Here is a 15,739-nt window from a genome sequence, read left to right as displayed (position 1 = left end):
AGCAAAGACTTGCCCAAAAGTTGCTGCAGTTCATGCCGACCCTGGAAACAGGGTGCGTTAGATGAGGTCAGAGTCAGGCTGAGTGATGTCTACCAGAGTGGAAAAGCTTGTCGACATTTTCACTTCAATTGGTGCATTTAGCAGCTGATCCCTCTCCGAGAGATGGTCAGAAGGGTCATTGCTCCGACTGGCTCCAGCGTCCTGTAGACTATGGAACAGAAAGCTCGGCCAGCATCGACTGCTGAGACAACACACAACGTTGTGAGTATTCGACAAAGGTAAGGCCAACCTTTGACTTGAGAGGGCAGTGAGGAGATGCACGAGAATGGCCAGCACACACATTGAACCATGTATAAGCAAGAATATAGTCACTGGGCCAAAATTCTGGAACTCAAACTGGCAACACCTTCATTACTGATCGAGAAGAATCTCAAAATGAATTCAGCAAGGGTTAATAAAGGAGCAGGGAATTGGTAAAAGCCAAATGGTGAATGACCTCATTGAGGTTTCTGATGAAGTAACCGAGGCTTGAAGCTAGAACAATAGCAGTTATATATCGACTCTTAAAACAAGGTATCACAACACAATGTTTCTGAAAATGAGATCAAAGGGACAGTAGTAATTGGTTAAGAAATAGGCAGGAGTTTTTATTTAATTTACTCATTCATGGGATGTGGGCATTGCTGGCACAGCCAGCATTCATTGCCCATCCCTAATTTCCCTCGAATCACTCTGGTCCACGTGGTGTAGGTACATCCACAGTGCTGTTAGGGAGGGCGTTCCAGGATTTTGACCCAGTGACAGTGAAGGAACGGTGATATATTTCCAAGTCAGGACGGTGAGTGACTTGGAGGGGAACCTCCAGGTAGTGGTGTTCCCAGGTATCCCCTGATCTTGTCCTTCTAGATGGTGAACAATGATTTTCTAATTGGATTAAAAATTCTGGGGGGACCATTGCTTTACTTGTTAACTCTAAATGACCAGGACCTGGATACAGGGAGGGAGCGCCAATGTTGAAGTTTGTGGATGATATAAAACTTGGCAAGGAAATGACTATAATAATAACCAACTTCAGTCACATGGCAGAAGTATAATAAAGATAAGTTTAAAATGCTGCACTTTGGGAGGGACACAGGGAGGGATAGGTTAGGAACATAGGAATTAGGAGCAGAAGTCGGCAAACTCAGCCCTTCGAGCTGCTCCGCCATTCAATCAGATCATGGCTGATCTCTCCCTGGTCTCAAATCCACCTCCCCACCTGTTCCCAATATCCCTCTTTTCTTTATTAGAAATATATCTATCTCCCTCTTGAAACCATTCAATGATTCAGACTCCACCGCGCTCTGGGGCAGTGAGTTCCACAAATTCACCACCCTCTGTGAGAAGTAGTTCCTCCTCATCTCAGTTTTAAATCTACCGCCTCTCAACCCACACCCGTGACCTCTTGTTCTAGATTGCCCCGTAAGGGGAAACATTTGGTCTACATTTACTTTATCAATCCCTTTTAAAATTTTATATACCTTGATCAGATCCCGCTCATCCTTCTAAACTCCAGTGAGTACAAGCCCAAACTGTTTAATCTCTCCTCATACGTCAACCCCTTCATCCCTGGAATCAATCTGGTGAACCTCCTCTGAACTGCCTCCAATGCCGCAACATCCTTCCTCAAATAAGGAGACCAAAACTGGACACAAAACTCCAGATGTGGTCTCACCAACACCCGATACAAATGCAACACTTTCATACTCCAGTCCTTTCATCTTTTTTATTACGTGCTGCACCCACATACCGACTTTCTCCGATTCATGAACACAGACACCCAGATCCCTCTGCCTGGACACATTTTGAATCTGCTTTCTATTTAGGTAATAATTTGCCTTTTTATTTTTTCTGCCAAAATGGACAACCTCACACTTCTCCACATTAAACTCCATCTGCCAAATTTTGGCCCATTCTCCTAGCCTATCTATATCCATCTGTAGAATCTGTATATCCTCTTCACTGCCTGCTTTCCCACCTATTTTAGTATCATCTGCAAATTTTGCTACATGATACTTTGTCCCTGCTTGCAGGTCATTTATATAGATTGTAAAGAGTTGAGGTGAGAGGACTGACCCCTGTGGCACTCCGCTAGTTACATTTCAGCAGCCTGAGGAGGACCCATTTATCCCAAACTTCTGCTTTCTGTCAGTCAGTCAATCCTCAATCCAATCCTGTGCTCTACCCCAATCCCCTGCGATCTCACCTTCTGGATCAGTCTGTTATGCGGCACCTTGTCAAACACCTTCTGGAAGTCTAGATATACCACATCCACAGGTTCCCCACTATCCACCTTGCTCGTTATGTCATCAAAGAACTCAAGCAAGTTTGTCAAGCATGACTTGCCCTTCAGAAAACCGTGCTGACAATGGTGGATTAAGCTTTGTCTTTCCAAAAGCTGTCATCTCCTCCTTAATAATTGATTCCAGCAACTTCCCCACCACGGAGGTCAAGCTCACCGACCTATAGTTTCCTACTTTATGCTTCTCCCTTTTTGAGTAGTAATCTAATAGTAATATTTCAAAGTGGTGTAAGAGCGGGGGGGGGGGGGACCTGAAAAAACTCTCAAATCTATTAAGGTTGGCAGGATCTTTCGATATACTGGAGAAAGGATAATGGGGGATACATGGCTTTGTAACTAGGCATATCAAATACATCTTTTCAAACCAATGGCTGTGGGGTCTCAGATGGAGTATTGAGTCCAGGTCTGGGCACGGTACTTTAGGAAGGATGTCAAGGCCTCAGGGTAGGTGCAGAGAAGATTCACAAGAACAGGACCAAGGATAGGGGATTTCAATGTGGAAAGACAGAAGCTGGGTTTAATCTCCTAGTTTAGGGAAGAGCCAATTTCTCTGTATTATGCTTCTCTTACCCATGTGTCTGAAACTGGCCATTATGAAACCTGGCGACCTTACACGGGTCATAGAATTATAGACTCCCGACACTGAAGAGGAGGCCATTCAGCACCGACAGAGCATCTTACCCAGGTCCACCCCCGCCCCCGCAACCCCACACCATGGCTAATACACCTAACCTGCACATCTGTGGACGCCAAGTGGCAATTTAGGCTGGCCAATCGACCTAATCTACACATCTTTCAACTGTGGGATGAAACCCACGCAGACACGGGGAGAACGTGCAGACTCCGCACAGACAGTAATCCAAGCCAGGAATCGAACCCGGGTCCCTGGCGCTGGGAGGCAGCAGTGCCAACCACTGTGCCATGTTGTCAGGCTCATTTGTGACTCCAGAACCACACCCAAAAGACAACTGGTTCTTAAATGCCCTCGAAAGTGGTCCAGTGCACCACAAGTCATATAATGCATTCTCAAGACAAATTGGAATGGGCAATAAATTCTGGCCTTGCCAATGACACCCACTCCCCAAGAATGAATACTATCGGCCTGTCCTCTCACCTACTTTTCATGCTGTGCTTTGAGGTCACGCTAAGTGGGTTACACTCAAAAGTAAATAGTTTCTTGTGGTCGGTTCTGTTGTTGTGGACTTCGTAACATTTATCTCTTGATAAGCTTGGTAAACGATATGGGACGTTCATGGTAAGGTGGGGCGGGCTGTTTGGAGTGGGGTGGAGGGGTGAAGGAGGTGGGTTATCGAGGCCAGTCTGACTCTGGGATGTTAACTCATTCGATCCTGTGAACTGAGAGCTCAGCAAAGTGAGGATTGTTAGTGCCAGGGAGCGGGACACCTTTTACAGGGCGGCACAGTGGTTAGCACCGCTGCCTCAGGTTCGATTCCTGGCTTGGGTCACTGTCTGCGTGGAGTCTGCATGTTCTCCCCGTGTCTGCGTGGGTTTCCTCTGGTTTCCTCCCAAAGTCCGAAAGACGTGCTGGTTAGGTGCATTGACCCGAACAGGTGCCAGAGTGTGGTGACTAGGGGAATTTCGCAGTAACTTCATTGCAGTGTTAATGTAAGCCTACTTGTGACACTAATAAATTTTTAAAAAGACACCCAAGTCAGGTTGCCAACTGTGACAAAATGTATTCCTGGTGGTTTCATCACATGACTTGCTCCCTCATGCTCCAGCCAATAGTCAGCCACCCACCCTGTGACACACTGCCACCCTACACCAATTGGAAAGCAAGATGACTCTTTGCCTAATTGGTTGATGCCTGGCTGTCAGCCAACCTTTTTCCTCCATTTTCATTATTTTTATATGTAGTCCGGAGAAATGTTGGAAGATTTAAAAAGCACAATCTTTTTAACGTCATGATTTTTCTCCAGTGTCCTGGAGTTTGATGTCCAATTCCTGGAGACTCCAGGCCAATCCTGGAGGGTTGGCAACCCTAAAATCCAGTGTCCACATAAAGCACCAACGTATATCCAAGGTCCAGCTCTCCTAGCTCTGATTATGTGCCTCGGGCACTCTGCTGCATCAGTCTATCTTTTCCCCACTCTGTCATTCTCAATTTTGTGTTTAAACAGGAGACTGTCCCAGGTCCGTGACCTTGGGGCGCTGTCGGGAATGTGATTGAAACCCGCCAACACAGCACAAGGGGAGATTTTCATCTTAGCAAGCTGTCCCCACATTTCAAGCCAGGTCTCAGAGATGGAAAGACCAGCCGGTCCCAGCATGGCAACATTAACCTGCCCTCACACACTGTCTTTGACAAAGGAAAACAGCCCCATGGCACTTAACCAGGGCATCACCAGACTGAACACCAACAGCGAGGACGTACAGGAGAGAATAGGATGGGTGACCTTAATCTTGGCCAAAGGGATGGGTTTTAAACAGAACCTTAAAGGGAAGGAGGGAGGGAGAGAGAGAGAGAGAGACATGAAGAGGGATTTCCAGAGACACATCTGCCAATAGGAACAGGAGGTGGCCATTTAGCCCCTCCAGCCTGTTCAAGCATTCAGTGACGCCATGGCTGCTCAGTTACCTGGGAGACAGGCAAGAGGCCAGCCTGAGAGAGACCCTGAGATTTTGAAGGGTTGTGGGGCTAGAAGTGGGAACAGAGATATGAAGGGATGAGGCGGTGAGAGAATCTGAGAACAAGGATAAAAATTTTAAAATGGAGGCTTTGGTCGAATCACAAAGAGCCAATTGCCCGGGACGGCCTTGCCTGGTGGTTTGAGACATCACAAAGGCTTGGGGCCTTCGATCCTAGCTATTGGCTTCACTCTGGACACATCTGCACCTCTTAAACTGAAGTATATTTAACACAAAAGCACACACACAGTGGTGTAAATCCATTGGCAAGAAACATGGCTGGTGGTCACAGCTCACTACAAAACAGAAAGTAGTGTTTCTTGTTTAGAAACCTGGCGAGAATGGTCCTCCAAACTCAACTAGTCCTAGCTCCCTCGTGCTATAAAATTGAGCATAGTTTGGAGGTCTGGCCCAATGGTCCGTGGAGTTTGGCCCGTTCTTTCTTTGAGTCTTTGGCTCTGGCCTGATGCCTGGCTGGTGCCAGGACAGGTGGGCAGGTGTCGAATGCCCGTCGCCTCTGAACACGGTGCAGCACGATGCGATAGGTGCCCGTGATGGAGCTGCGAGAGTCCTTGCCCGTGTTGTCCTGGATGTGGGCCTCCGTCACTCCCAAGCGTGCCAGGGCTCGCTTCACCTCCACCGCGTCCCCCCTCAGTGGCTCCGAGGACTCGGCCAGGTGAGAAGGGTCCAGCGGGAAGGCGTCGAGCTCCCGGGGGAGCTGCACGCCCCTCAGCCACTCGCTGCGGCCGATCTGGGCCACCGTGTGGCGCTCGGCAGCCACCGGGCGCAGGATGCCGCGGATCAGCCTCTGGCAGGGCTCGGTGAGGTGCTGGGGCACCGGGAAACCCCCCTCCAGGATACACTTCTTCAGCTTGGCCACCGTGTCTGCTCGGAAGGGCATGGCTCCCGCCACCATGAAGTACAGGAGCACTCCCAGTGCCCAGATGTCCACAAAGACCCCCACGTAACTCTCATCGCGGAATAGCTCTGGCGCAGCGTAGGGCGGAGATCCACAGAAGGTGCTGAGCATCTCATCTCGTCGACACGTGGTGCTGAAGCCAAAGTCACCCACCTTCACACAGGTGTTGGTCACGTAGAAAACATTCTCCGCCTTAAGGTCGCGGTGAATCGTGTTGTTATCGTGCTACGAGAGAGAGAGAGAGAGATTAATCAAAAGAGAAAACGCTGGAAAATCTCAGCAGGTCTGGCAGCATCAGTAAGGAGAGAAAAGAGCTGACGTTTCGAGTCCAGATGACCCTTTGTCAAAGCTAAAAGGCAGAGAAAGTGGGAGATATTTATACAGTAAGAAGTTTAACAACACCAGGTTAAAGTCCAACAGGTTTATTTGGTAGCAAAAGCCACACAAGCTTTCGGAGCTCCAAGCCCCTTCTTCAGGTGAGTGGGAATTCTGTTCACAAACAGAGCTTATAAAGACACAGACTCAGTTTACATGAATAATGGTTGGAATGCGAATACTTACAGCTAATCAAGTCTTTAAGAAACAAGACAACGGTAAAGACTTGATTAGCTGTAAGTATTCACATTCCAACCATTATTCATGTAAATTGAGTCTGTGTCTTTATAAGCTCTGTTTGTGAACAGAATTCCCACTCACCTGAAGAAGGGGCTTGGAGCTCCGAAAGCTTGTGTGGTTTTTGCTACCAAATAAACCTGTTGGACTTTAACCTGGTGTTGTTAAACTTCTTACTGTGTTTACCTCAGTCCAACACCGGCATCTCCACATCAGATATTTATACTGCAGGGGGAGGGAATGAAAGAGGAGTCGTAGCCACAGAAACAAGGGGAAAAAACAGCTAATGGCAGTCCATCGAGAGAATAAAGGGCGTGAATGGCCAAACGGCAGAGAAACTAAAGTTAAGATGTGTTGGTGGGCGGTGGGGGGGGGGGGGGGGGGGGGAATGGAGGTAAAATGTAGAAAAGGGGAAGCAAAGGATGAGAAAAGGTAAGGGAAGGGGGATGAAGTCAGGGGAAAGAGTGGGAAGAAAAATGAAGAAAGACAATAAAGAAATAAAAGTTAGAGAACAGTAAAAAATTAAATAAAATAGAATGAAAACAAAGGGGGCCGAGGTGGGGTAGGGCTAATCATCAGCTCAGAACAATCTCGGGGGAGCCTGCCTGTGTATAATGAAGCACCAGAGCATTTCTATAGCACCTTTCATGACTCCAGAACCCCCCCCAAGGTCTGTTGACAGCTACGATTTATTGGATAACTGGGCTCACCTCTTAAGGCAGAAGGGGGTGGCACGGTGGCACTGCTGCCTCACAGCGCCAGGGACCCGGGTTCAATTCCCGACTTGGGTCACTGTCTGTGTGGAGTCTGCACGTTCTACACAAGAGTCTACACAAGAATACGTTCATTTTAGAAACTAACAAACAGTAATAAGACCATAACGCATAGGAGAAGAATTAGGCCACTCAGCCCATCGAGTCTGCTCTGCCATTCAATCATGACTGATATTTTTCTCATCCCCATTCTCCTGCCTTTTCCCCATGACCCCTGATCCCCTTATTAATCAAGAATCCGTCTTAAAGACATTCAATGACCTGGCCTCCACAGCCTTCTGCGGCAAAGAGTTCCACCACTCTCTGGCTGATGAAATTCCTCCTCATCTCTGTTTTACAGGATTGTCCCTTTAGCCTGAGGCTGTGCCCTCTGGTTCTAGTTTTTCCCTACTAGTGGAAACATCCTCTCCACGTCCACTCTATCCAGGCCTCGCAGTATCCTGTAAGTTTCAATAAGATCCCCCTCATCCTTCTAAACTCCAATGAGTGCAGACCCAGAATCCTCAACCGTTCCTCATACGACGAGCTCTTATAAATAAAGGCCACCACACATTTTGATTCTATTTTACAGCTTTGTGGTAATATCTGCAAAAATTCTTATCATGAACGCAATTTTCCCATGAATTTCTGAGAGAGTTCTAATGACTGACAAATAGAACTGTCCGTACAATTCCTACAGTACAGTAGGAGGCTGTTCAGCCCATCAAGTCTGAACCAACTCACGGAAAGAGCATCTTACCCAGGCCCCCTCCCGCTCGCCCCTGTAACCCCGCATATTTACCATGGCCAAGCCACCTAACCTGCACACCTTTGGAGTGTGGGAGGAAACCCACGCAGACACGGGGAGAAAGTGCAAACTCCACACAGACAGTGATCTAAGCCGGGAATCGAACCCGGGTCCCTGGTGCTGTGAGGCAGCAGTGCTCGCACGATTCTGTTTTTATTTACTCCCCAACACCAGGTTTCGGTTTGCATCACAAAACTTCATTTAGGATGTCTGTCGAGTTACAAGCGGCCGAATCCGTTATAAACACCGACTGTTTAAAAGCAGTGCTCACATTCTAAGGCTGAGTAAATCGGAGCTTTTAGAGGGACTACTCCCCCTAGTGTTGTGGCACATGAACACAACCCGAATTAAAAATCTGGAAATCAAAAGCTACTCTCAGTAAAGGTGACCATGAAACCATCGTCCATCTCCTTCACTAATGTGCTTTAGGGAAGGAAATCTGCCGTCCTTGTAAAAGCAAATTACTGCGAATGCTGGAAAATCTCAGCAGGTCTGGCAGCATCTGTGAGGAGAGAAAAGAGCTGACGTTTCGAGTCCAGATGACCCTTTGTCAAAGCTAAAAGGCAGAGAAAGTGGGAGATATTTATACTGCAGGGGGAGGGAATGAAAGATGAGTCATAGCCACAGAAACCAATTTAGCATGGCCAATCCACTTAACATACGCACTGTAGGACTGTGGGAGCACTCGGAGGAAACCCACGCAGACACGGGGAGAACGTGCAAACTCCACAAAGACAGTGACCCAAGCCGGGAATCGAACCCGGATCCCTCGTGCTGTGAAGCAGCAATGCGAACCACTGTGCCACCCTGCCGCCCAATGTGGTTGACTCTTAACTGCCCTATGAAATGGCCCAATGAGACACTTCAAGCCTCAAGTTTTTAGGTGTCCAGATCACCAACAACCTGTCCTGGTCCCCCCCATGCCGACACTATAGTTAAGAAAGCTCACCAACGCCTCTACTTTCTCAAAAGACGAAGGAAATTTGGCATGTCAGCTACGACTCTCACCAACTTTTACAGATGCACCATAGAAAGCATTCTTTCTGGTTGTATCACAGCTTGGTATAGCTCCTGCTCTGCCCAAGACCGCAAGGAACTACAAAGGGTTGTGAATGAAGCCCAGTCCATCTCGCAAACCAGCCTCCCATCCATTGACTCTGTCTACACTTCCCGCTGCCTCGGCAAAGCAGCCAGCATAATTAAGGACCCCACGCAACCCGGACATTCTTTCTTCCACCTTCTTCCGTCGGGAAGAAGATACAAAAGTCTGAGGTCACGTACCAACCGACTCAAGAACAGCTTCTTCCCTGCTGCTGTCAGACTTTTGAATGGACCTACCTTGCATTAAGTTGATCTTTCTCTACACCCTAGCTATGACTGTAACACTACATTCTGCAATCTCTCCTTTCCTTCTCTATGAACGGTATGCTTTGTATAGCACGCAAGAAAAAATACTTTTCACTGTAAACTAATACATGTGATAATAATAAATCAAATCAAAAAAATGTAAGTGTAATTAGGAATGGGAAACAAGTGGTGGTTGTGCTTTGTTGCCTTGCCCTCAAGCTCTGGAATTCCCTCCCTCCCTCGCTTTCCTCCTTTAAGACACTCCTTCAAACCCACCTCTTTGACCAAACTTTAGGTCACCTGTAATAGCTGCTCATGTGACTTGCTGTTTCACAATGCTTCAGTGAAGCAGCTTGGGACATTTTATTATGTTAAGGAAGTTATATAAAGACAAGTTGTTGTTGCTATTGATGTAACAACTCTGCGATACAACAATCCTGTAGTTTCATGATGGCCATTACTGGGCAGCACGGTGGCACAGTGGTTAGCACTGCTGCCCCACAGCACCAGGGACCCGGGTTCGATTCCGGCCTTGGGTGACTGACTGTCTGTGTGGAGTTTGCAAGTTCTCCCCGTGTCTGCATTGGGTTTCCTCCGGGTGCTCCGGTTTCCTCCCTCACTCCAAAGATGTGCAGGTTAGGTGGATTGGCCATGGTAAGTATGTGGGGTTATGGGGATAGGGTGGAGGAGAGGGTCTGGATAAGACACTCTGTCACAGAGTCAATGGACCGAATGGCCTCTTCTGCACTATAGGGATTCTATGAAAATGAAATTGGATAAAATGCTTGGTTTAAAAAAAAGGGGATTCAGGACAAGAGCAGGGGATTGGGACCAATAGGATAAATAGCCAGTAGAGGAAATAATGGGCCAAATGGCCTGCTCCTAGGATGGATCATTCTATTCCAGTGGAAACTGAGCGCTGGGTGAGATTTTCTGGCCTCCCCTCAGGCAGCAGGAGGCAGCGTGACATTCGATCCTCTGGTCCCACCACTGCCAATGGGAATTCCCATCCAAGCTACCGGGAGACCCGTGGCAGGGAGTATACTGCCAGCGGGATCAGAGTATCCTGCCGGTGTTGGCCATCAGCACTTACCATGTGCTTAACCGCCGAGACTATCTGTGCAAAGATGACCTTGCTGTCAGCCTCTGACAACCTGCCCTCGGTACTGATCTTGGTGAAGAGTTCACCCCCTCCAGCGTACTCCATCACCAGGTGAAGCTTGGACAGGGTCTCGATCACTTCATACAGCCGGATGATGTTGGGATGGTGCAGGCGTTCCATGCTGGAGATCTCTCGAGACAGGAGGCGCTGGGTCTTCTGATCCAGTTTTGTCTTGTCCAATATCTTGATGGCAACTTTTTCTAAAGAGAGAAAAATAAACCAAGAAACCAGGTGACACCAAAACTGAAATGATACAGCACAGGAGGGAGCTATTCAGCCCATCTTGTCCATGCTGGCCCAAAGACACTCAGGTGTCTTTTCTAATCCCATTATTCTGCACCAATCTGATCCATCCCCCCAAAGGAGTCTGAGTTGCTGTGGTAGCATACATTTCCCATCCACATCGTAGTCTGGAGCTATGGACTCCCATCACACACATGACCAGGAATCTCTCCCGCTCTAACGGCCTGCCCTTGGTGTGTGTTGGAAAGATTTACATGTTGATACTCAACCTGTTTAGCTACATTATGAACGCACCTTCTTTGGCCATCAAATCCCAGGGTGGGAATTGAACCCTGATCTTCTGGCTCAGAGACAGGGACATTACCCACTGCGCTACAAGAGCTCCAGTGAACACCTTCATAAATACAGGAGTGTATGTGCTCACAATTCATTTGCCTGGATGGGTGCAGCTCCAACAACACTCAAGAAGCTCGACACCATCCAGGACAAAGCAGCCCCGCTTGATTGGCACCACATCCACAAACATCCACTCCCTCCACCACCGACGCTCAGTAGCAGCAGTGTGTACTACCTACAAGATGCACTGCAGCAATTCACCAAAGATCCTTAGGCAGCACCTTCCAAACCCACGACCACTTCCATCTAGAAGGACAAGGGCAGCAGATACATGGGAACACCATCACCTGCAAGTTCCCCTCCAAGCCACTCACCATCCTGACTTGGAAATATATCACTGTTCCTTCGCAGTCACTGGGTCAAAATCCTGGAATTCCCTCCCTAACGGCATTGTGGGTCAACCCACAGCATGTGGACTGCAGCGATTCAAGAAGGCAGCTCACCACCACCTTCTCAAGGGGCAACTAGGGATGGGCTATAAATGCTGGCCTAGCCAGCGATGCCCATGTCCCACAAATGAATAAAAATGGAGACTGGGCAGTTTATACCAGCTTTCCATCTCTGGGATTTGTGCTCAAATCTACCTCAGACTGACTGATCAAAAGACCCCCCTCCCTCCCCTCATTAATAATCCCTTCCTCCTCCCACTCAAAACAAATGCCTGTCCAGCATGTTGGTATTTGATTTGATTTATTATTGTCACATGTATTAACATACAGTGAAAAGTATTGTTTCTTGCGTGCTATACAGACAAAGCATACTGTTCATAGAGATGGAAAGGAGAGAGTGCAGAATGTAGTGTTACAGTCATAGCTAGGGTGTAGAGAAAGATCAACTTAATGCAAGGTAGGTCCATTCAAAAGTCTGACAGCAGCAGGGAAGAAGCTGTTCTTGAGTCGGTTGGTACGTGACCTCCAGACTTTTGTATCTTTTTCCCAACGGAAGAAGGTGGAAGAGAGAATGTCCGGGGTGCGTGGGGTCCTTAATTATGCTGGCTGCTTGGCCGAGGCAGCGGGAAGTGTAGACAGAGTCAGTGGATGGGAGGCTGGTTTGTGTGATGGATTGGGCTACATTCACGACCTTTTGTAGTTCCTTGCGGTCTTGGGCAGAGTAGGAGCTATACCAAGCTGTGATACAACCAGAAAGAATGCTTTCTATGGTGTATCTGTAAAAGTTGGTGAGAGTTGTAGCTGACATGCCAGATTTCCTCAGTCTTCTGAGAAAGTAGAGGCGTTGGTGAGCTTTCTTAACCATAGTGTTGGCATGGGGGGACCAGGACAGGTTGTTGGTGATCTGGACACCTAAACACTTGAAGCTCTCGACCCTTTCTACTTCGTCCCCGTTCATGTAGGCAGGGGCATGTTCTCCTTTACGCTTCTTGAAGTCAATGACAATCTCCTTCGTTTTGTTGACATTGAGGGAGAGATTATTGTTGCTGCAAAGAAACAACAAAGGTTTCTTACTGCAAGAAACTATAAAGGGTCGTGAATGTAGCCCAATCCATCACGCAAACCAGCCTCCCATCCACTGACTCTGTCTACACTTCCCGCTGCCTCGGCAAAGCAGCCAGCATAATTAAGGGCCCCGAGCACTCCAGACATTCTCTCTTCCACCTTCTTCCGTCGGGAAAAGATACAAAAGTCTGAGGTCACGTGCCAACCGACTCAAGAACAGCTTCCCTGCTGCTGTCAGACTTTTGAATGGATTTACCTTGCGTTAAGTTGATCTTTCTCTACACCCGAGCTATGACTGTAACTACATTCTGCACTTTCTCCTTGTCTTCTCCCCTACGTACTCTATGAACGGTATGCTTTGCCTGTGTAATAGGCAAAGCATACTGTTCATAGAGTGCATACGGGATATACTTCTCACTGTATCTCAATACAGGTGACATAAATCAAATCAAAATCAGTGTCAAATTGTCCCTTGAGTTCATGCCTGTGGGGGTGTTTCTAACCATATTGAAGATGCTCGCTGGAATTCTACCGCCCGCCACGGGAATTGGAGGGGACAAGGGGGCGGACGGTGGGAAGTTGTATTGACCTCGGGTGGGATTTTCCAGTCCCGGGTCGACTGAGGCTGCAAAATCCTGCCCGCTATATCAATGCAAGTTGTTGTTGTACAGCGGAGTAATTTGCACGTTGACGCTCTCGGAGGCTCTCGCTACCTTTCGTCAGTAAGTGGATCCCGAGCTTGACCTGGGAGAAGTTGCCGCTGCCGATCTCGCCGCGCATGCGGTAGAATCCGATTCTCTTCCCCAGCGTCACCTCCCTGACCGCCCGTTCGTCATGCCCCATCTCATGGGACAGTTTCTCCAGTGGGGTCAGCCTGCGCCCCCCGTCTCCCTCCTCCTCGTACACGTCCGCCCGCCCGCCGTCCTCCGTGCTGTTCTCCCGGCTCCAGCGGGCGTAGTGCTGGTTGACCATGGTGTCACCATTGGGGTAGACCGTGGTCATAATCTGGAAAAGGTACCCCGGCGTCTCTGCGTTCGGATTGGCCTCTCCCTGCCACCCCTACATGGCTCGCTGGATCTCAGCCGTGGCTCGCTGGCCAACACGCGCGCTGCGGAGTCAGAAGGTTCCGGGTTCGTGTCACACTGGCGCACAGATAACCCAGCCCGACACACTCAGTGAGCTCTGACAAAGGGTCATCCAGACTCGAAACGTTGGCTCGATTCTCTCCCCACAGACGCCGTCAGACCTGCTGGGATTTTCCAGCATTTTCTGTTTTTGTTTCAGATTCCTGCATCCGCAGTAATTTGCTTTAATTCTACTCTCAGTGGGAGTGCTGCACTGTCACAGGTACCGTCTTTCAAATGAGACACTATCAACTCAGAGCCTGGAAGATGGATGTAAAAGATTCCGTGGCCATTTTTTCGAACAGCAGGGGAGTTATCCCCGGTGCCCACTTAATATTCATCCTGCAACAAACATCACTTCAAAACACAGATTATCTGCTCGATGTCACACTGTGGGATCGTGCTGTGTGCCAGGTAGCGGCTGAATCTCCATATAATTGAACAGTGACAGCACGTCAGAAGTACTTTATTGGCTGTGAAGCATTTTGGGATGTCCTGAGGTTGTGAAAGGCGCTATACAAGTGCAAGTCTTTCTCAGCTGGAGATGTTGGGATAGGTCTGTCCCGCACACCGATAGCTCGACATGTTCCAGTGCCTTGGATTCGGGCGAGATGATATTCTGCCTTCCAGTAGCTCCTCACAATGCGACAAAGTCGATCATACAGACAGCGCAGATTGGAGTAAAGAAGTTACGTTTCCCGGTCAGCAACTTCACAGAATAATTCTTCTTCTCTGCAATCACCTGGCAGTGACGCCTTTATTGGAGACTCGACTGCAAGACGCCTCCTCCTCACACCAACATATTCAGCCTCCCCTTTGTGAAATATTTATTGTAATAAGCACCAATTCTCAACCTCACCCAGGAAACAAGTCAACAGGCAGCTTGCATGCAACAAGATGCCTCAGCGAGGTGAAGACTCGTCACAGGAGGGGAGTCCGCCAGCCCAGACACTAAGCCTTATTGGAGTGGAGTGGGTGCCGGAGGTTTGCGCCAGTTAAAAGCCCCTTTGCATTGGGTTACCTGTCTGCCATGTTGGTCCAATAGGGACAGTCCTCCCCCACAGCTGGGGTGCCGACTTTGATCCAATTCCTCAGTCAGTCCGCGCCCTTGGCTTGCCTCTTGAAGCACAAGCAGATCTGGCTTTATTAGAAGCCACTTTCTTCTATATGCCAGTGGCATCCTGAAAGACGGTGGGTCATCTCGTGCTCCCTTTGTCAGGTAATGAAAGGCAATATCAAAGGTGGTGCAGAAATTGGAAAGGTGAGGGAGAGAGGAGTGAGTCTTTCCACGCTTGATTGAAACCGTGTCATAAACCAGAGTCTCCCGACAGTGCTGCTGGTAGCTGGGGCTAGGGTCAAAAGTAAAGTGTCCCAAGGGATCAAATCTCTGTCAGCTTTCTCTCACCCTCTCCATCTCCTTTCGGCTGGTCTTCACTCAGGTGCTGCTACATCGGAGAAGGTGTGACAACATGTGATGAACAGTCACTCTGCGGGAATAAATTAGAAAAATCTTAAACCACATAAGCCCTCGATGCGATAATTATTTTCAGAACAAAGATATCTGGGGCTAAAATTATCCCATTATGAGCATTGGTTGCATTAGCATGCCTCGTATCGCCTTGAATTTAGAAGGGGGCTGTGATTGGGGAGGTTAAAATAGCACAGCAAATTGGGTAGAACCTTGAAATTAGGGTTGGGTCATTCAGGATTGAAATCAGGAAGCACTACTTCACATGGAGATGAGTGGATACCAAGTCCTCCCACCCACAAAGACAGAACATATATTATCGAAATGGAAAGAGAATTCCGAGCTCTGAGGCGCAGAGGGATCTGGGTGTCCTGGTTCGTCAATCAGGAAAAGTTAGTATGCAGGTACAGCAAGTGATTAGGAAGACAAATTAAATGTTGTTTATTGCATGGGGACTGGAATAT

The 15,739-nt window shown here is 48.3% G+C and overlaps 2 protein-coding genes across 2 annotated transcripts in view; both read right to left on the bottom strand.

Annotated features, from left to right (window-relative positions):
* The window catches only part of LOC144495190 (uncharacterized), a 984,403-nt gene that overhangs the window by 278,865 nt on the left and 689,799 nt on the right, over window positions 1–15,739 (bottom strand). The gene's annotated exons all lie outside the window — the stretch shown is intronic.
* nim1ka (NIM1 serine/threonine protein kinase a) lies at window positions 4,479–15,294 on the bottom strand. The gene is made up of 3 exons (XM_078215218.1): window positions 13,397–15,294; window positions 10,522–10,790; window positions 4,479–6,134 (listed from the first exon to the last, which is right to left on the bottom strand). Exons 1-3 carry the CDS (start codon window positions 13,683–13,685, stop codon window positions 5,370–5,372), a joined length of 1,323 nt encoding a protein of 440 aa, XP_078071344.1. The 5' UTR covers window positions 13,686–15,294; the 3' UTR covers window positions 4,479–5,369.

This window comes from Mustelus asterias, chromosome 6, assembly GCF_964213995.1.
Source record: "Mustelus asterias chromosome 6, sMusAst1.hap1.1, whole genome shotgun sequence".
Taxonomy (NCBI): domain Eukaryota; kingdom Metazoa; phylum Chordata; class Chondrichthyes; order Carcharhiniformes; family Triakidae; genus Mustelus; species Mustelus asterias.
The sequence above is the reverse complement of the archived record's forward strand: the minus strand, read 5'-3'. Positions and strand labels throughout refer to the sequence as shown.

What these genes read in the sequence shown, in the direction of transcription:
- nim1ka (XM_078215218.1), bottom strand. Translation starts at nt 13,685, where the DNA reads ATGACCACGGTCTACCCCAATGGTGACACCATGGTCAACCAGCACTAC. An exon ending in GATCCACTTACTGACGAAAG is followed by an intron (nt 10,791 to 13,396) that starts GTAGCGAGAGCC and finishes TTCTCTCTTTAG; the next exon opens with AAAAAGTTGCCATCAAGATA. An exon ending in TCTCGGCGGTTAAGCACATG is followed by an intron (nt 6,135 to 10,521) that starts GTAAGTGCTGAT and finishes TCTCTCTCGTAG; the next exon opens with CACGATAACAACACGATTCA.